Genomic DNA, 20,991 nt, shown 5'->3' on the forward strand with positions numbered 1-20,991 from the left:
CTCTCCCCCACAGAGGTCCTTCCGTTCGTTCGGTAATGATGACCGTCACGTCATGGCCAAGCACTCCTCCGTCTACCCATCATCGTCTGAACTGGAGGCGGTCCAGACCCTGGTGTCCACCGTGGAGGGTGCCCTCAAACACGTCTCTGATTGGATAGACCAGAGCAACGTTCAATCAGTGCAGAGCAACAGCCAGACAGACGCAGCAGTCGGCCAGACAGACTGTCAGTCCGACGCAGCAGTCGGCCAGCCCAACCCCACAGACAGCCCGGTGCCAAAGGATGGTAGCTGTGACCATAACGATAACCCTAACGACGACCCCAGTCTTAGTCCCAGAGCCAGCCCAGATGACTCCACAGACGGCGGCAGCAGGTGGGCATCTGGTTCTAACCGATGCATGCTGGGATATAAGGGGCTGTCTGGTGACTGCTGGTTAGACTAACATTTTTGGTCTTCAGGTCCTGACATATTTTTATGATCTTGTTGATTTGATGAGGTTTTTGGGATGACCTAGGTCTAATAGGTGGTTTAAATGTTTAGAGTGTAAATCTGTCTGTTATCCTCAGTGAGCCCAGTGGAGGTGTTCTGTGTGGCGTGATGAGGATTGGCCTGGTGGCTAAAGGTCTGCTCATCAAACAGGACATGGACCTGGAGCTGGTGCTGATGTGTAGAGAGAAACCTACAGAGACACTGCTGTGTACTGTCTGTGATAACCTGCCGCTGCAGATACAGGTAAGAGAGAGTGACACACACACACACACACACACACACACACACACACACACACACACACACACACACACACACACACACACACACACACACACACACACACACACACACACTGTGGCACATTCGGCTCATGTATTCTCCTTCTGTTGGTAATAAACACTCAACACCTGTGTGCAAAAGGTAGATGGACTTTTGTAATGTAGTAAATACTGGCCCAACATCCTGTAAGAAGTCAGTCATTCCTCCTTACCCCAGCATCATCCATCCTCTAAGAAGTCAGCCAGTCCTCCTTACCCCAGCATCATCCATCCTGTAAGAAGTCAGTCATTCCTCCTTACCCCAGCATCATCCATCCTGTAAGAAGTCAGTCAGTCCTCCTTACCCCAGCATCATCCATCCTGTAAGAAGTCAGTCAGTCCTCCTTACCCCAGCACCATCCATCCTGTAAAAGTGTGTGCTCTGTAAAGTCACAATGGGCAGGGCAGAATCAGAGAGTAGGCTAGGGGCAGAATCAGAGAGTAGGCTAGGGGCAGAATCAGAGAGTAGGCTAGGGGCAGAATCAGAGAGTAGGCTAGGGGCAGAATCAGAGAGTAGGCTAGGGGCAGAATCAGAGAGTAGGCTAGGGGCAGAATCAGAGAGTAGGCTAGGGGCAGAATCAGAGAGTAGGCTAGGGGAATACGTGGTGGAGAGGGCAGCAACAGAATCAGAGAGTAGGCTAGGGGAATAGGTGGTGGAGAGGGCAGCAACAGAATCAGAGAGTAGGCTAGGGGAATACGTGGTGGAGAGGGCAGCAACAGAATCAGAGAGTAGGCTAGGGGAATACGTGGTGGAGAGGGCAGCAACAGAATCAGAGAGTAGGCTAGGGGAATACGTGGTGGAGAGGGCAGCAACAGAATCAGAGAGTAGGCTAGGGGAATAGGTGGTGGAGAGGGCAGCAACAGAATCAGAGAGTAGGCTAGGGGAATAGGTGGTGGAGAGGGCAGCAACAGAAGCAGAGAGTAGGCTAGGGGAATACGTCGTGGAGAGGGCAGCAACAGAATCAGAGAGTAGGCTAGGGGAATACGTGGTGGAGAGGGCAGCAACAGAATCAGAGAGTAGGCTAGGGGAATAGGTGGTGGAGAGGGCAGCAACAGAATCAGAGAGTAGGCTAGGGGAATAGGTGGTGGAGAGGGCAGCAACAGAAGCAGAGAGTAGGCTAGGGGAATATGTGGTGGAGAGGGCAGCAACAGAAGCAGAGAGTAGGCTAGGGGAATATGGCCTCCCGGGTGGCGCAGTGGTCTAGAGCACTGCATCGCAGTGCTAGCTGCGCCACCACAGTCTCTGGGTTCACGCCCAGGCTCTGTCGCAGCCGGCCGCGACCGGGAGGTCCGTGGGGCGACGCACAATTGGCTTAGCGTCGTCCGGGTCCGGGTTAGGGAGGGTTTGGCCGGTAGGGATATGTGGATATTGTAAAGTGTAACGTGTGTAAAGTGGATATTGTAAAGTGGTTGTTCCACTGGATATCATAAGGTGAATGCACCAATTTGTAAGTCGCTCTGGATAAAAGCGTCTGCTAAATGACTTAAATGTAATGTAAATGGAATAGGTGGTGGAGAGGGCAGCAACAGAAGCAGAGAGTAGGCTAGGGGAATACGTGGTGGAGAGGGCAGCAACAGAAGCAGAGAGAGGAGAAGTTACTGTTGTATTAATACACTGCTAGCATGTGTAATTAATATAGAAGTGTCAGCCAGGAGATTTCCTAATTAGTAAAACACATGCACGGCAGAAACAGAAAACACACACGCTCGCGTACGTGCACATATGTAGTTAAGGTTATACTTACTTAGCTACATAGACAGGTATACCTGTCTTATAGGAACTGTCTTATAAGCCCTGTTTTATACGGAACTGTCTTATAGGAACTGTCTTATAGGAACTGTCTTATAGGAACTGTCTTATAGGAACTGTCTTATAGGAAATGTCTTATAGGCTCTGTCTTATAGGCTCTGTCTTATAGGCTCTGTCTTATAGGCTCTGTCTTATAGGCTCTGTCTTATAGGCTCTGTCTTATAGGAACTGTCTTATAGGCTCTGTCTTATAGGCTCTGTCTTATAGGCTCTGTCTTATAGGCTCTGTCTTATAGGAACTGTCTTATAGGCTCTGTCTTATAGGCACTGTCTTATAGGAACTGTCTTATAGGAACTGTCTTATAGGAACTGTCTTATAGGAACTGTCTTATAGGCTCTGTCTTATCGGCTCTGTCTTATCGGCTCTGTCTTATAGGCTCTGTCTTATAGGCTCTGTCTTATAGGCTCTGTCTTATAGGAACTGTCTTATAGGAAATGTCTTATAGGCTCTGTCTTATAGGCTCTGTCTTATAGGCTCTGTCTTATAGGCTCTGTCTTTTAGGAAATGTCTTATAGGAAATGTCTTTTAGGAAATGTCTTTTAGGAAATGTCTTTTAGGAAATGTCTTTTAGGAAATGTCTTTTAGGAAATGTCTTTTAGGAAATGTCTTTTAGGAAATGTCTTATAGGCCCTGTCTGTGGCGCACTGCACTAGCTTTGAATAGTCCCCGCGATATGCAACTTGTCAGGAACCAATATACACAGTCAGTTAGGAAAGCAAAGGCTAGCTTTTTCAAACAGAAATTTGCATCCTGCATCACTAATTCCAAAAGGTTTTGGGACACTGTAAAGTCCATGGAGAATAAGAGCAGCTCCTCTCAGCTGCCCAGTGCACTGAGGCTAGGAAACCCTGTCACCACTGACAAATCTACGATAATCGAGAATTTCAATAAGTATTTCTCTATGGCTGGCCACGCTTTCCACCTGGCTACCCCTACCCCGACCAACAGCTGGCTCAAGCCCCTGCGCTTCTCCTTCCCCCAAATCCAGACAGCTGATGTCCTGAAAGAGCTGCAGAATCTGGATCCTTACAAATCAACTGGGCTTGAGAATCTGGACCCTTTCTTCCTAAAATTATCCGCCGCCATTGTCGCAACCCCTATTAGTAGTCTGTTCAAACTCTCTTTCGTATCGTCTGAGATACCTAAAGATTGGGAAGCTGCCGCGGTCATCCCCCTCTTCAAAGGGGGACACACTCCAGACCCAAACTGTTACAGACCTATATCCATCCTGCCCTGCCTTTCTACAGTCTTCGAAAGCCAAGTGAACAAACAGATCACCGACCATCTTGAATCCCACCGTACCTTCTCAGCTATGCAATCTGGTTTCCGAGCTGGTCACGGGTGTAACTCAGCCACGCTCAAGGTCCTAAATGATATCATAACCACCATCGATTAAAAACAGTACTGTGCAGCCGTCTTCGTTGACCTGGCCATCGACTCGGTCAATCACTGTATTCTTATCGTCAGACTCAACAGCCATGGTTTCTCTAATGACTGCCTCGCCTGGTTCACAAACTACTTCTCAGACAGAGTTCAGTGTGTCAAATCGGAGGGCCTGTTGTCCGGACCTCTGGCAGTCTCTATGGGGGTGCCACAGGGTTCAATTCTCAGGCTGACTCTTTTCTCTGTATATATCAATGATATCGCTTTTGCTGCGGGTGATTCTTTGATCCACCTCTACGCAGATGACACCATTCTGTATACATCTGGCCCTTCTTTGAACGCTGTGTTAACAAACCTCCAAACGAGCTTCGATGCCATACAACACTCCTTCCGTGGCCTCCAACTGCTCTTTAACACTAGTAAAACTAAATGCATGCTCTTCAACCGATCGCTTTTCGCACCTGCTCGCCCGCCTAGCATCACTACTCTGGACGGTTCTGACTTAGAATATGTGGACAACTACAAATATCTAGGTGTCTGGCTAGACTGTAAACTCTCCTTCCAGACTCATATTAAGCATCTCCAATCCAAAATCAAATCTAGAATCGGCTTCCTATTTCGCAAACAAAGCCTGACTATCCTACCGATCCTTGACTTCGGCGATGTCATTTACAAAATAGCCTCCAACACTCTATTCAGCAAATTGGATGCAGTCTATCACAGTGCCATCAGTTTTGTCACCAAAGCCCCATATACCACCCACCACTGCGACCTGTATGCCAAGTCAGCTGGCCCTCGCGTCATATTCGCCGCCAAACCCACTGGCTCCAAGCCATCTATAAGTCTTTGCTAGGTAAAGCTCCGCCTTATCTCAGCTCACTGGTCACGATAACAACACCCACCCGTAGCACGCGCTCCAGCAGGTATATCTCACTGGTCATCTCCAAAGCCAACACCTTCTTTGGCCGCCTTTCTTTCCAGTTCTCTGCTGCCAATGACTGGAACGAATTGCAAAAATCACTAAAGCTGGAGACTTATATCTCCCTCACTAACTTCAAGCATCGGCTGTCAGAGCAGCTAACCGATCGATGCAGCTGTACATAATCCATTTGTAAATAGCCCATCCAACCTACGACCAACCTCATCCCCATATTTGTTTTTTCCGCTCTTTTGCACCCCAGTATTTCTACTTGCACATCCTCATCTGCACATCTATCACTCCAGTGTTAATTGCTAAATTGTAATTACTTCGCCACTATGGCCTATTTATTGCCCATTTCCATCTCCTCTCTCCCCCTCTCTCATTGCCCTCTGTCCTCTCCCCTGGCATGTTAACTGACCAGTCAAAGAGGCAGGCAGGCAGTCAGGCAGTCTCAGGCGGGTTAAAGAGGCAGTGTCATGCATGGTGATCCTGTGTCTCAGGACAGTGTCATGCATGGTGATCCTGTGTCTCAGGACAGTGTCATGCATGGTGATCCTGTGTCTCAGGACAGTGTCATGCATGGTGATCCTGTGTCTCAGGACAGTGTCATGCATGGTGATCCTGTGTCTCAGGACAGTGTCATGCATGGTGATCCTGTGTCTGAGGACAGTGTCATGCATGGTGATCCTGTGTCTCAGGACAGTGTCATGCATGGGGATCCTGTGTCTCAGGGCAGTGTCATGCATGGTGATCCTGTGTCTCAGGACAGTGTCATGCATGGTGATCCTGTGTCTCAGGACAGTGTCATGCATGGTGATCCTGTGTCTCAGGACAGTGTCATGCATGGTGATCTTGTGTCTCAGGACAGTGTCATGCATGGTGATCCTGTGTCTGAGGACAGTGTCATGCATGGTGATCCTGTGTCTCAGGACAGTGTTATGCATGGTGATCCTGTGTCTCAGGACAGTGTCATGCATGGGGATCCTGTGTCTCAGGACAGTGTCATGCATGGGGATCCTGTGTCTCAGGGCAGTGTCATGCATGGGGATCCTGTGTCTCAGGGCAGTGTCGTGCATGGTGATCCTGTGTCTCAGGACAGTGTCGTGCATGGTGATCCTGTGTCTCAGGACAGTGTCACGAGATCCCTGTGCTTTAGATCAGTTTCATGGAATGCAGATTGGTCCTTTGTGGCTCGCTGCACAGTTCAACAACCACACCAGCCTCCAACTGAATGCACGAGGATACAGCATAAAGAGAGAGACTGAATACACTAGGATACAGCGTAGAGAGAGACTGAATATACTAGGATACAGCCTAGAGAGAGAGACTGAATACACTAGGATACAGCCTAGAGAGAGAGACTGAATACACTAGGATACAGCATAAAGAGAGAGAGACTGAATACACTAGGATACAGCGTAGAGAGAGACTGAATACACTAGGATACAGCCTAGAGAGAGAGACTGAATACACTAGGATACAGCCTAAAGAGAGACTGAATACACTAGGATACAGCCTAGAGAGACTGAATACACTAGGATACAGCCTAGAGAGAGAGACTGAATACACCAGGGTACATCCTAGAGAGAGACTGAATACACTAGGATACAGCCTAGAGAGAGACTGAATACACTAGGATACAGCATAGAGAGAGACTGAATACACTAGGATACAGCCTAGAGAGAGAGACTGAATACACTAGGATACAGCCTAGAGAGAGACTGAATACACTAGGATACAGCCTAGAGAGAGACTGAATACACTAGGATACAGCCTAGAGAGAGACTGAATGCACTAGGATACAGCCTAGAGAGAGACTGAATACACTAGTAAACAGCCTAGAGAGAGACTGAATACACTAGGATACCGCCTAGAGAGACTGAATACACTAGGATACAGCCTAGAGAGAGAGACTGAATACACTAGGATACCGCCTAGAGAGAGAGACTGAATACACTAGGATACAGCCTAGAGAGAGAGAGACTGAATACACTAGGATACAGCATAAAGAGAGAGACTGAATACACTAGGATACAGCCTAGAGAGACTGAATACACTAGGATACAGCCTAGAGAGATACTGAATACACTAGGACACAGCATAAAGAGAGAGACTGAATACACTAGGATACAGCCTAGAGAGAGACTGAATACACTAGGATACATCCTAGAGAGAGACTGAATACACTAGGATACAGCCTAGAGAGAGACGGAATACACTAGGATACAGCCTAGAGAGAGACTGAATACACTAGGATACAGCCTAGAGAGAGACTGAATACACTAGGATACAGCCTAGAGAGAGAGACTGAATACACTAGGATACAGCCTAGAGAGAGACTGAATACACTAGGATACAGCCTAGAGAGAGACTGAATACACTAGGATACAGCCTAGAGAGAGACTGAATACACTAGGATACAGCCTAGAGAGAGACTGAATACACTAGGATACAGCCTAGAGAGAGACTGAATACACTAGGATACAGCCTAGAGAGACTGAATACACTAGGATACAGCCTAGAGAGAGAGACTGAATACACTAGGATACAGCCTAGAGAGAGACTGAATACACTAGGATACAGCCTAGAGAGAGAGACTGAATACACTAGGATACAACCTAGAGAGAGACTGAATACACTAGGATACAGCCTAGAGAGAGACTGAATACACTAGGATACAGCCTAGAGAGAGACTGAATACACTAGTATACAGCCTAGAGAGAGACTGAATACACTAGGATACAGCCTAAAGAGAGACTGAATACACTAGGTTACAGCCTAGAGAGAGACTGAATACACTAGGATACAGCCTAGAGAGATACTGAATACACTAGGATACAGCCTAGAGAGAGCGACTGAATACACTAGGATACCGCCTAGAGAGAGAGACTGAATACACTAGGATACAGCCTAGAGAGAGACTGAATACACTAGGATACAACCTAGAGAGAGAGACTGAATACACTAGGATACAGCCTAGCGAGAGACTTAATACACTAGGATACAACCTAGAGAGACTGAATACACTAGGATACCGCCTAGAGAGAGACTGAATACACTAGGATACAGCCTAGAGAGAGACTGAATACACTAGGATACAGCCTAGAGAGAGACTGAATACACTAGGATACAGCCTAGAGAGAGACTGAATACACTAGGATACAGCCTAGAGAGAGACTGAATACACTAGGATACAGCCTAGAGAGAGACTGAATACACTAGGATACAGCCTAGAGAGAGACTGAATACACTAGGATACAGCCTAGAGAGAGACTGAATACACTAGGATACAGCCTAGAGAGAGACTGGATACACTAGGATACAGCCTAGAGAGAGACTGAATACATTAGGATACAGCCTAGAGAGAGACTGAATACACTAGGATACAGCCTAGAGAGAGAGACTGAATACACTAGGTTACAGCCTAGAGAGAGACTGAATGCACTAGGATACAGCCTAGAGAGAGAGACTGAATACACTAGGATACAGCCTAGAGAGAGACTGAATACACTAGGATACAGCCTAGAGAGAGACTGAATACACTAGGATACAGCATAAAGAGAGACTGAATACACTAGGATACAGCCTAGAGAGAGACTGAATACACTAGGTTACAGCCTAGAGAGACTGAATACACTAGGATACAGCCTAGAGAGAGACTGAATACACTAGGTTACAGCCTAGAGAGACTGAATACACTAGGATACAGCCTAGAGAGAGACTGAATACACTAGGATACAGCCTAGAGAGAGAGACTGAATACACTAGGATACAGCCTAGAGATAGACTGAATACACTAGGATACAGCCTAGAGAGAGACTGAATACACTAGGATACAGCCTAGAGAGAGACTGAATACACTAGGATACAGCCTAGAGAGACTGAATACACTAGGATACAGCCTAGAGAGAGACTGAATACACTAGGATACAGCCTAGAGAGAGACTGAATACACTAGGATACAGCCTAGAGAGACTGAGTACACTAGGATACAGCCTAGAGAGAGACTGAATACACTAGGATACAGCCTAGAGAGAGACTGAATACACTAGGATACAGCCTAGAGAGACTAAATACACTAGGATACAACCTAGAGAGAGACTGAATACACTAGGATACAGCCTACAGAGACTGAATACACTAGGATACAGCCTAGAGAGAGACTGAATACACTAGGATACAGCCTAGAGAGAGACTGAATACACTAGGATACAGCCTAGAGAGACTGAATACACTAGGATACCGCCTAGAGAGAGAGACTGAATACACTAGGATACAGCCTAGAGAGAGACTGAATACACTAGGATACAGCCTAGAGAGAGACTGAATACACTAGGATACAGCCTAGAGAGAGACTGAATACACTAGGATACAGCCTAGAGAGAGACTGAATACACTAGGATACAGCCTAGAGAGAGACTGAATACACTAGGATACAGCCTAGAGAGAGACTGAATACACTAGGATACAGCCTAGAGAGAGAGACTGAATACACTAGGATACAGCCTAGAGAGACTGAATACACTAGGATACAGCCTAGAGAGAGACTGAATACACTAGGATACCGCCTAGAGAGAGAGACTGAATACACTAGGATACAGCCTAGAGAGAGAGACTGAATACACTAGGATACAGCCTAGAGAGAGACTGAATACAATAGGATACCGCCTAGAGAGAGAGACTGAATACACTAGGATACAGCCTAGAGAGAGAGACTGAATACACTAGGATACAGCCTAGAGAGAGAGACTGAATACACTAGGATACAGCCTAGAGAGAGACTGAATACACTAGGATACAGCCTAGAGAGACTGAATACACTAGGATACAGCCTAGAGAGACTGAATACACTAGGATACAGCCTAGAGAGACTGAATACACTAGGATACAGCCTAGAGAGAGACTGAATAAACTAGGATACAGCCTAGAGAGAGACTGAATACACTAGGATACAGCCTAGAGAGAGACTGAATACACTAGGATACAGCATAGAGAGAGAGACTGAATACACTAGGATACAGCATAAAGAGAGACTGAATACACTAGGATACAGCCTAGAGAGACTGAATACACTAGGATACAGCCTAGAGAGAGACTGAATACACTAGGATACAGCCTAGAGAGAGAGACTGAATACACTAGGATACAGCATAAAGAGAGACTGAATACACTAGGATACAGCCTAGAGAGAGACTGAATACACTAGGTTACAGCCTAGAGAGACTGAATACACTAGGATACAGCCTAGAGAGAGACTGAATACACTAGGTTACAGCCTAGAGAGACTGAATACACTAGGATACAGCCTAGAGAGAGACTGAATACACTAGGATACAGCCTAGAGAGAGAGACTGAATACACTAGGATACAGCCTAGAGATAGACTGAATACACTAGGATACAGCCTAGAGAGAGACTGAATACACTAGGATACAGCCTAGAGAGAGACTGAATACACTAGGATACAGCCTAGAGAGACTGAATACACTAGGATACATTCTAGAGAGAGACTGAATACACTAGGATACAGCGTAGAGAGAGACTGAATACACTAGGATACAGCCTAGAGAGACTGAATACACTAGGATACAGCCTAGAGAGAGACTGAATACACTAGGATACAGCCTAGAGAGAGACTGAATACACCAGGATACAGCATAAAGAGAGACTGAATACACTAGGATACAGCCTAGAGAGAGACTGAATACACTAGGATACAGCCTAGAGAGAGACTGAGTACACTAGGATACAGCCTAGAGAGAGACTGAATACACTAGGATACAGCATAAAGAGAGACTGAATACACTAGGATACAGCCTAGAGAGAGACTGAATACACTAGGTTACAGCCTAGAGAGACTGAATACACTAGGATACAGCCTAGAGATAGACTGAATACACTAGGATACAGCCTAGAGAGAGATACTGAATACACTAGGATACAGCCTAGAGAGAGACTGAATACACTAGGATACAGCCTAGAGAGAGAGACTGAATACACTAGGATACAACCTAGAGAGCGACTGAATACACTAGGATACAGCCTAGAGAGACTGAATACACTAGGATACAGCCTAGAGAGAGACTGAATACACTAGGATACAGCCTAGAGAGAGACTGAATACACTAGGATACAGCCTAGAGAGAGACTGAATACACTAGGATACAGCCTAGAGAGACTGAGTACACTAGGATACAGCCTAGAGAGAGACTGAATACACTAGGATACAGCCTAGAGAGAGACTGAATACACTAGGATACAGCCTAGAGAGACTAAATACACTAGGATACAACCTAGAGAGAGACTGAATACACTAGGATACAGCCTACAGAGACTGAATACACTAGGATACAGCCTAGAGAGAGACTGAATACACTAGGATACAGCCTAGAGAGAGACTGAATACACTAGGATACAGCCTAGAGAGACTGAATACACTAGGATACCGCCTAGAGAGAGAGACTGAATACACTAGGATACAGCCTAGAGAGAGACTGAATACACTAGGATACAGCCTAGAGAGAGACTGAATACACTAGGATACAGCCTAGAGAGAGACTGAATACACTAGGATACAACCTAGAGAGAGACTGAATACACTAGGATACAGCCTAGAGAGAGACTGAATACACTAGGATACAGCCTAGAGAGAGACTGAATACACTAGGATACCGCCTAGAGAGAGAGACTGAATACACTAGGATACAGCCTAGAGAGAGAGACTGAATACACTAGGATACAGCCTAGAGAGAGACTGAATACAATAGGATACCGCCTAGAGAGAGAGACTGAATACACTAGGATACAGCCTAGAGAGAGAGACTGAATACACTAGGATACAGCCTAGAGAGAGACTGAATACACTAGGATACAGCCTAGAGAGAGACTGAATACACTAGGATACAGCCTAGAGAGACTGAATACACTAGGATACAGCCTAGAGAGACTGAATACACTAGGATACAGCCTAGAGAGACTGAATACACTAGGATACCGCCTAGAGAGAGAGACTGAATACACTAGGATACAGCCTAGAGAGAGACTGAATACACTAGGATACAGCCTAGAGAGAGACTGAATACACTAGGATACAGCCTAGAGAGAGACTGAATACACTAGGATACAACCTAGAGAGAGACTGAATACACTAGGATACAGCCTAGAGAGAGACTGAATACACTAGGATACAGCCTAGAGAGAGACTGAATACACTAGGATACCGCCTAGAGAGAGAGACTGAATACACTAGGATACAGCCTAGAGAGAGAGACTGAATACACTAGGATACAGCCTAGAGAGAGACTGAATACAATAGGATACCGCCTAGAGAGAGAGACTGAATACACTAGGATACAGCCTAGAGAGAGAGACTGAATACACTAGGATACAGCCTAGAGAGAGACTGAATACACTAGGATACAGCCTAGAGAGAGACTGAATACACTAGGATACAGCCTAGAGAGACTGAATACACTAGGATACAGCCTAGAGAGACTGAATACACTAGGATACAGCCTAGAGAGACTGAATACACTAGGATACAGCCTAGAGAGAGACTGAATAAACTAGGATACAGCCTAGAGAGAGACTGAATACACTAGGATACAGCCTAGAGAGAGACTGAATACACTAGGATACAGCCTAGAGAGAGAGACTGAATACACTAGGTTACAGCATAGAGAGAGAGACTGAATAAACTAGGATACAGCCTAGAGAGAGAGACTGAATACACTAGGATACAGCCTAGAGAGAGAGACTGAACACACTAGGATACAGCCTAGAGAGAGAGACTGAATACACTAGGATACAGCCTAGAGAGACTGAATACACTAGGATACAGCCTAGAGAGACTGAATACACTAGGATACAGCCTAGAGAGAGACTGAATACACTAGGATACAGCCTAGAGAGAGAGACTGAATAAACTAGGATTCAGCCTAGAGAGAGAGACTGAATACACTAGGATACAGCCTAGAGAGAGAGACTGAATAAACTAGGATACAGCCTAGAGAGAGACTGAATACACTAGGATACAGCCTAGAGAGAGAGACTGAATACACTAGGATACAGCCTAGAGAGACTGAATACACTAGGATACCGCCTAGAGAGAGACTGAATACACTAGGATACAGCCTAGAGAGAGAGACTGAATACACTAGGATACAGCCTAGAGAGAGACTGAAAACACTAGGATACAGCCTAGAGAGAGAGACTGAATACACTAGGATACAGCCTAGAGAGAGACTGAATACACTAGGATACAGCCTAGAGAGAGAGACTGAATACACTAGGATACAGCCTAGAGAGACTGAATACACTAGGATACAGCCTAGAGAGAGACTGAATACATTAGGATACAGCCTAGAGAGAGACTGAATACACTAGGATACAGCCTAGAGAGAGACTGAATACACTAGGATACAGCCTAGAGAGAGAGACTAAATACACTAGGATACAGCCTAGAGAGAGAGACTGAATACACTAGGATACCGCCTAGAGAGAGACTGAATACACTAGGATACAGCCTAGAGAGAGAGACTGAATACACTAGGATACAGCCTAGAGAGAGACTGAATACACTAGGATACAGCCTAGAGAGAGAGACTGAATACACTAGGATACAGCCTAGAGAGAGACTGAATACACTAGGATACAGCCTAGAGAGAGACTGAATACACTAGGATACCGCCTAGAGAGAGACTGAATACACTAGGATACAGCCTAGAGAGAGAGACTGAATACACTAGGATACAGCCTAGAGACACTGAATACACTAGGATACAGCCTAGAGAGAGACTGAATACACTAGGATACCGCCTAGAGAGAGACTGAATACACTAGGATACAGCCTAGAGAGAGAGACTGAATACACTAGGATACAGCCTAGAGAGAGACTGAATACACTAGGATACAGCCTAGAGAGAGAGACTGAATACACTAGGATACAGCCTAGAGAGAGAGACTGAATACACTAGGATACAGCCTAGAGAGACTGAATACACTAGGATACCGCCTAGAGAGAGACTGAATACACTAGGATACAGCCTAGAGAGAGAGACTGAATACACTAGGATACAGCCTAGAGACACTGAATACACTAGGATACAGCCTAGAGAGAGACTGAATACACTAGGATACCGCCTAGAGAGAGACTGAATACACTAGGATACAGCCTAGAGAGAGAGACTGAATACACTATGATACAGCCTAGAGAGACTGAATACACTAGGATACAGCCTAGAGAGAGACTGAATACACTAGGATACAGCCTAGAGAGAGACTGAATACACTAGGATACCTCCTAGAGAGAGACTGAATACACTAGGATACAGCCTAGAGAGAGAGACTGAATACACTAGGATACAGCCTAGAGACACTGAATACACTAGGATACAGCCTAGAGAGAGACTGAATACACTAGGATACTGCCTAGAGAGAGACTGAATACACTAGGATACAGCCTAGAGAGAGAGACTGAATACACTAGGATACAGCCTAGAGAGAGACTGAATACACTAGGATACAGCCTAGAGAGAGACTGAATACACTAGGATACAGCATAGAGAGATACTGAATACACTAGGATACAGCATAAAGAGAGAGACTGAATACACTAGGATACAGCCTAGAGAGAGACTGAATACACTAGGATACAGCCTCAGAGAGACTTAATACACTAGGATACAGCCTAGAGAGACTGAATACACTAGGATACAGCCTAGAGAGAGACTGAATACACTAGGATACAGCCTAGAGAGACTGAATACACTAGGATACACCCTAGAGAGAGACTGAATACACTAGGATACAGCCTAGAGAGAGACTGAATACACTAGGATACAGCCTAGAGAGAGAGACTGGCTGTGTATCCTTGTGTGTGTCTGTTTTTATGTATTGTTGGTAGTGTGTGCGTGTATTTATGACAGTGCACTCGTTTATGTGTGTGTGTGTGTGTGTGTGTGTGTGTGTGTGTGTGTGTGTGTGTGTGTGTGTGTGTGTGTGTGTGTGTGTGTGTGTGTGTGTGTGTGTATCCATGTGTTTGTGGCTGTCTGAGTGCTGCTGACACTCTAAAATTCATAATCTGATCTTAAGCCGGATCACTGGGGCCAGCGGTAATTTATTTCCCTTATATGAGGAGAGACTTAATAAAAAGGACTGGCGCTCACATCTTAACTGTGTGTGAGTGTGTATTAGTGTGTGTATTAGTGTGTGTATTAGGGAAGATGCATAAATAGGAGACACACATCATAACTGTGTGTGAGGAATTAATAGCGATAGAATTAGCTTTGAGCCTCCACACCAGAACTAGCTTTGAGCCTCCACACCAGAACTAGCTTTGAGCCTCCACACCAGAACTAGCTTTGAGCCTCCACACCAGAATTAGCTTTAAGCCTCCACACCTGAACTAGCTTTGAGCCTCCACACCTGAACTAGCTTTGAGCCTCCACACTAGAACTAGCTTTGAGCCTCCACACCAGAACTAGCTTTGAGCCTCCACACCAGAACTAGCTTTGAGCCTCCACACCTGAACTAGCTTTGAGCCTCCACACCTGAACTAGCTTTGAGCCTCCACCTGAACTAGCTTTGAGCCTCCACACCTGAACTAGCTTTGAGCCTCCACACCTGAACTAGCTTTGAGCCTCCACACCTGAACTAGCTTTGAGCCTCTACACCTGAACTAGCTTTGAGCCCCCACACCTGAACTAGCTTTGAGCCTCCACACCTGAACTAGCTTTGAGCCTCCATATCTGAACTAGCTTTGAGCCTCCACACCAGAACTAGCGTTGAGCCTCCACACCAGAACTAGCTTTGAGCCTCCACACCAGAACCAGCTTTCAGCCTCCACACCAGAACCAGCTTTCAGCCTCCACGCCAGAACTAGCTTTCAGCCTCCACGTCAGAACTAGCTTTCAGCCTCCACGTCAGAACTAGCTTTCAGCCTCCACGTCAGAACTAGCTTTCAGCCTCCACGTCAGATCTAGCTTTCAGCCTCCACTTCAGATCTAGCTTTCAGCCTCCACTTCAGATCTAGCTTTCAGCCTCCACGTCAGAACTAGCTTTCAGCCTCCACGTCAGAACTAGCTTTCAGCCTCCACGTCAGAACTAGCTTTCAGCCTCCACTTCAGATCTAGCTTTCAGCCTCCACTTCAGATCTAGCTTTCAGCCTCCACTTCAGATCTAGCTTTCAGCCTCCACGTCAGAACTAGCTTTCAGCCTCCACTTCAGATCTAGCTTTCAGCCTCCACTTCAGATCTAGCTTTCAGCCTCCACTTCAGATCTAGCTTTCAGCCTCTACATCAATCACATTTTTTTCTTTCTCTTTTGTTCTCCCCCACTCTTCGTATAATCTGTTTTGTAAATGCATTGGCTGTGAGTGGATGTGTGTGTGTGTGCGCGTAAGTGTCTGTACGTATTATGTGAGTGCACGCACAAGTGCTTGTGTGTGTAATGTAGTGTTGGTGTAATGTAGTGTTGCTCTTAACGGCTTTCACAGCCTGGACTGAGACCAGCTGAGAACGTAATGACCCAGTCAACGTTCAAGTACAGTTTATCCTGGCTATGACCTTTAACCCTTGACCTCTGTGATTGAACTCTGACCCCTAATAGAAGCTAACAGAGGAGAAGTACGAGGTGCACCGATGCGTGCCAGAGGCGGCCATCTTGGTGTGTAGCACGACGGAGCCCAAACTCACCCTGAAGGTCACCCTCAGCTCTCCACAGATGAGAGAAGACAGCGACACGGATGAACAAAGTACCATGGATGAACAAGGTACCACACACACGTCTGAGTAAAACCTAGCTGCTGTTTTCCTGTTTATGTTTGTCTGTTGTCTCTTCCCCCCTCCAACTGAGGTGGTGAAATGGGGGTAGGGGGAAGAGGAATACAAAGGGGTGTCGAGCAGCAGCAGTTTTGTTAGCAGCACTCCTCTGGGACACGGTAAGCTTGATCAGTGAATATATCCATGCTCCCTGCTCCTCCCTGAGCCTGTATTCCTCCACCTTGGGGAGACAATACATGCATAAGACAATACTTCTTGTTCAAACCAAATAGACAGGCACAGGCACACAGTCTGGGCCATATAAGGCTCATGTAGTCCCAAATCGGTATTGACATGTCTTCCTGCAAGCCAAAAGAAAAGTAGTAGATGTTTAGTGGCGGCCATAGTGATTCTTCACCCTATTATGCTGCCCCAGCTGCCCTGTAGCATGTAATGTTGTCAACAGCATGGCTACATTGGCCTGTAAAACATCCTTGGCCCTCTATGTCAGGGCTAACTAAACACAGCTGCAGGGCTAACTAAACACAGCTGCAGGGCTAACTAAGCACAGTACAGGGCTAACTAAGCACAGCTGCAGGGCTAACTAAACACAGCTGCAGGGCTAACTAAACACAGCTGCAGGGCTAACTAAACACAGCTGCAGGGCTAACTAAACACAGCTGCAGGGCTAACTAAACACAGCTGCAGGGCTAACTAAACACAGCTGCAGGGCTAACTAAACACAGCTGCAGGGCTAACTAAACACAGCTGCAGGGCTAACTAAACCCAGCTGCAGGGCTAAATAAACACAGCTGCAGGGCTAACTAAACACAGCTGCAGGGCTAACTAAACACAGCTGCAGGGCTAACTAAACACAGCTGCAGGGCTAACTAAACACAGCTGCAGGGCTAACTAAACACAGCTGCAGGGCTAACTAAACACAGCTGCAGGGCTAACTAAACAGCTACAGGGTTAACTAAACACAGCTGCAGGGCTAACTAAACACAGCTGCAGGGCTAACTAAACACAGCTGCAGGGCTAACTAAACACAGCTGCAGGGCTAACTAAACCCAGCTGCAGGGCTAACTAAACCCAGCTGCAGGGCTAACTAAACCCAGCTGCAGGGCTAACTAAACCCAGCTGCAGGGCTAACTAAACCCAGCTGCAGGGCTAACTAAACCCAGCTGCAGGGCTAACTAAACCCAGCTGCAGGGCTAACTAAACCCAGCTACAGGGCTAACTAAACCCAGCTGCAAGGCTAACTAAACCCAGCTGCAAGGCTAACTAAACACAGCTGCAGGGCTAACTAAACACAGCTGCAGGGCTAACTAAACACAGCTGCAGGGCTAACTAAACACAGCTGCAGGGCTAACTAAACACAGCTGCAGGGCTAACTAAACACAGCTGCAGGGCTAACTAAACACAGCTGCAGGGCTAACTAAACACAGCTGCAGGGCTAACTAAACCCAGCTGCAGGGCTAAATAAACACAGCTGCAGGGCTAACTAAACACAGCTGCAGGGCTAACTAAACACAGCTGCAGGGCTAACTAAACACAGCTGCAGGGCTAACTAAACACAGCTGCAGGGCTAACTAAACACAGCTGCAGGGCTAACTAAACAGCTACAGGGTTAACTAAACACAGCTGCAGGGCTAACTAAACACAGCTGCAGGGCTAACTAAACACAGCTGCAGGGCTAACTAAACACAGCTGCAGGGCTAACTAAACCCAGCTGCAGGGCTAACTAAACCCAGCTGCAGGGCTAACTAAACCCAGCTGCAGGGCTAACTAAACCCAGCTGCAGGGCTAACTAAACCCAGCTGCAGGGCTAACTAAACCCAGCTGCAGGGCTAACTAAACCCAGCTGCAGGGCTAACTAAACCCAGCTACAGGGCTAACTAAACCCAGCTGCAAGGCTAACTAAACCCAGCTGCAAGGCTAACTAAACCCAGCTGCAGGGCTAACTAAACCCAGCTGCAGGGCTAACTAAACCCAGCTGCAGGGCTAACTAAACCCAGCTGCAGGGCTAACTAAACCCAGCTGCAGGGCTAACTAAACCCAGCTGCAGGGCTAACTAAACCCAGCTGCAGGGCTAACTAAACCCAGCTGCAGGGCTAACTAAACCCAGCTGCAGGGCTAACTAAACAGCTGCAGGGCTAATTAAACAGCTACAGGGCTAACTAAATAACTGCAGGGCTAACTAAACACAGCTGCAGGGCTAACTAAACACAGCTGCAGGGCTAACTAAACACAGCTGCAGGGCTAACTAAACAGCTACAGGGTTAACTAAACACAGCTGCAGGGTTAACTAAACACAGCTGCAGGGCTAACTAAACACAGCTGCAGGGCTAACTAAACACAGCTGCAGGGCTAACTAAACACAGCTGCAGGGCTAACTAAACACAGCTGCAGGGCTAACTAAACACAGCTGCAGGGCTAACTAAACCCAGCTGCAGGGCTAACTAAACCCAGCTGCAGGGCTAACTAAACCCAGCTGCAGGGCTAACTAAACCCAGCTGCAGGGCTAACTAAACCCAGCTGCAGGGCTAACTAAACCCAGCTGCAGGGCTAACTAAACCCAGCTGCAGGGCTAACTAAACCCAGCTGCAGGGCTAACTAAACCCAGCTGCAGGGCTAACTAAACCCAGCTGCAGGGCTAACTAAACCCAGCTGCAGGGCTAACTAAACCCAGCTGCAGGGCTAACTAAACCCAGCTGCAGGGCTAACTAAACAGCTGCAGGGCTAATTAAACAGCTACAGGGCTAACTAAATAACTGCAGGGTTAACTAAACACAGCTACAGGGCTAACTAAACAGCTGCAGGGCTAACTAAACCCGGCTGCAGGGCTAACTAAACCCGGCTGCAGGGCTAACTAAACCCGGCTGCAGGGCTAACTAAACCCGGCTGCAGGGCTAACTAAACCCGGCTGCAGGGCTAACTAAACCCGGCTGCAGGGCTAACTAAACCCGGCTGCAGGGCTAACTAAACCCGGCTGCAGGGCTAACTAAACCCAGCTGCAGGGCTAACTAAACCCAGCTGCAGGGCTAACTAAACCCAGCTGCAGGGCTAACTAAACCCAGCTGCAGGGCTAACTAAACCCAGCTGCAGGGCTAACTAAACCCAGCTGCAGGGCTAACTAAACCCAGCTGCAGGGCTAACTAAACCCAGCTGCAGGGCTAACTAAACCCAGCTGCAGGGCTAACTAAACAGCTGCAGGGCTAATTAAACAACTGCAGGGCTAACTAAACACAGCTGCAGGGCTAACTAAACCCAGCTGCAGGGCTAACTAAACACAGCTGCAGGGCTAACTAAACACAGCTGCAGGGCTAACTAAACACAGCTGCAGGGCTAACTAAACACAGCTGCAGGGCTAACTAAACAGCTGCAGGGCTAATTAAACAGCTACAGGGCTAACTAAATAACTGCAGGGCTAACTAAACACAGCTGCAGGGCTAACTAAACACAGCTGCAGGGCTAACTAAACACAGCTGCAGGGCTAACTAAACACAGCTGCAGGGCTAACTAAACACAGCTGCAGGGCTAACTAAACCCAGCTGCAGGGCTAACTAAACCCAGCTGCAGGGCTAACTAAACCCAGCTGCAGGGCTAACTAAACCCAGCTGCAGGGCTAACTAAACCCAGCTGCAGGGCTAACTAAACCCAGCTGCAGGGCTAACTAAACCCAGCTGCAGGGCTAACTAAACCCAGCTGCAGGGCTAACTAAACCCAGCTGCAGGGCTAACTAAACCCAGCTGCAGGGCTAACTAAACCCAGCTGCAGGGCTAACTAAACCCAGCTGCAGGGCTAACTAAACCCAGCTGCAGGGCTAACTAAACCCAGCTACAGGGCTAACTAAACACAGCTACAGGGCTAACTAAACACAGCTACGGGGCTAACTAAACCCGGCTGCAGGGCTAACTAAACCCGGCTGCAGGGCTAACTAAACCCGGCTGCAGGGCTAACTAAACCCGGCTGCAGGGCTAACTAAACCCGGCTGCAGGGCTAACTAAACCCGGCTGCAGGGCTAACTAAACCCGGCTGCAGGGCTAACTAAACCCGGCTGCAGGGCTAACTAAACACAGCTGCAGGGCTAACTAAACACAGCTGCAGGGCTAACTAAACACAGCTGCAGGGCTAACTAAACCCAGCTGCAGGGCTAACTAAACCCAGCTGCAGGGCTAACTAAACCCAGCTGCAGGGCTAACTAAACCCGGCTGCAGGGCTAACTAAACCCGGCTGCAGGGCTAACTAAACCCGGCTGCAGGGCTAACTAAACCCGGCTGCAGGGCTAACTAAACCCGGCTGCAGG

General features: G+C 47.1%; 1 protein-coding gene across 4 annotated transcripts in view; it reads left to right on the forward strand.

Moving 5' to 3' along the window:
• Positions 1–20,991, forward strand: part of LOC129810977 (spermatid perinuclear RNA-binding protein-like) — a 229,974-nt gene that overhangs the window by 155,567 nt on the left and 53,416 nt on the right. For all 4 annotated transcript variants that reach the window (XM_055862037.1, XM_055862029.1, XM_055862055.1 and 1 more), the window contains 3 exons: positions 14–372; positions 567–732; positions 16,531–16,693. In XM_055862037.1, coding sequence (XP_055718012.1) covers positions 14–372; positions 567–732; positions 16,531–16,693 — 688 coding nt within the window. The remainder of the gene's footprint in view (positions 1–13; positions 373–566; positions 733–16,530; positions 16,694–20,991) is intronic.

The sequence above is a fragment of the Salvelinus fontinalis genome, chromosome 2, assembly GCF_029448725.1.
Source record: "Salvelinus fontinalis isolate EN_2023a chromosome 2, ASM2944872v1, whole genome shotgun sequence".
Taxonomy (NCBI): Eukaryota; Metazoa; Chordata; class Actinopteri; order Salmoniformes; family Salmonidae; genus Salvelinus; species Salvelinus fontinalis.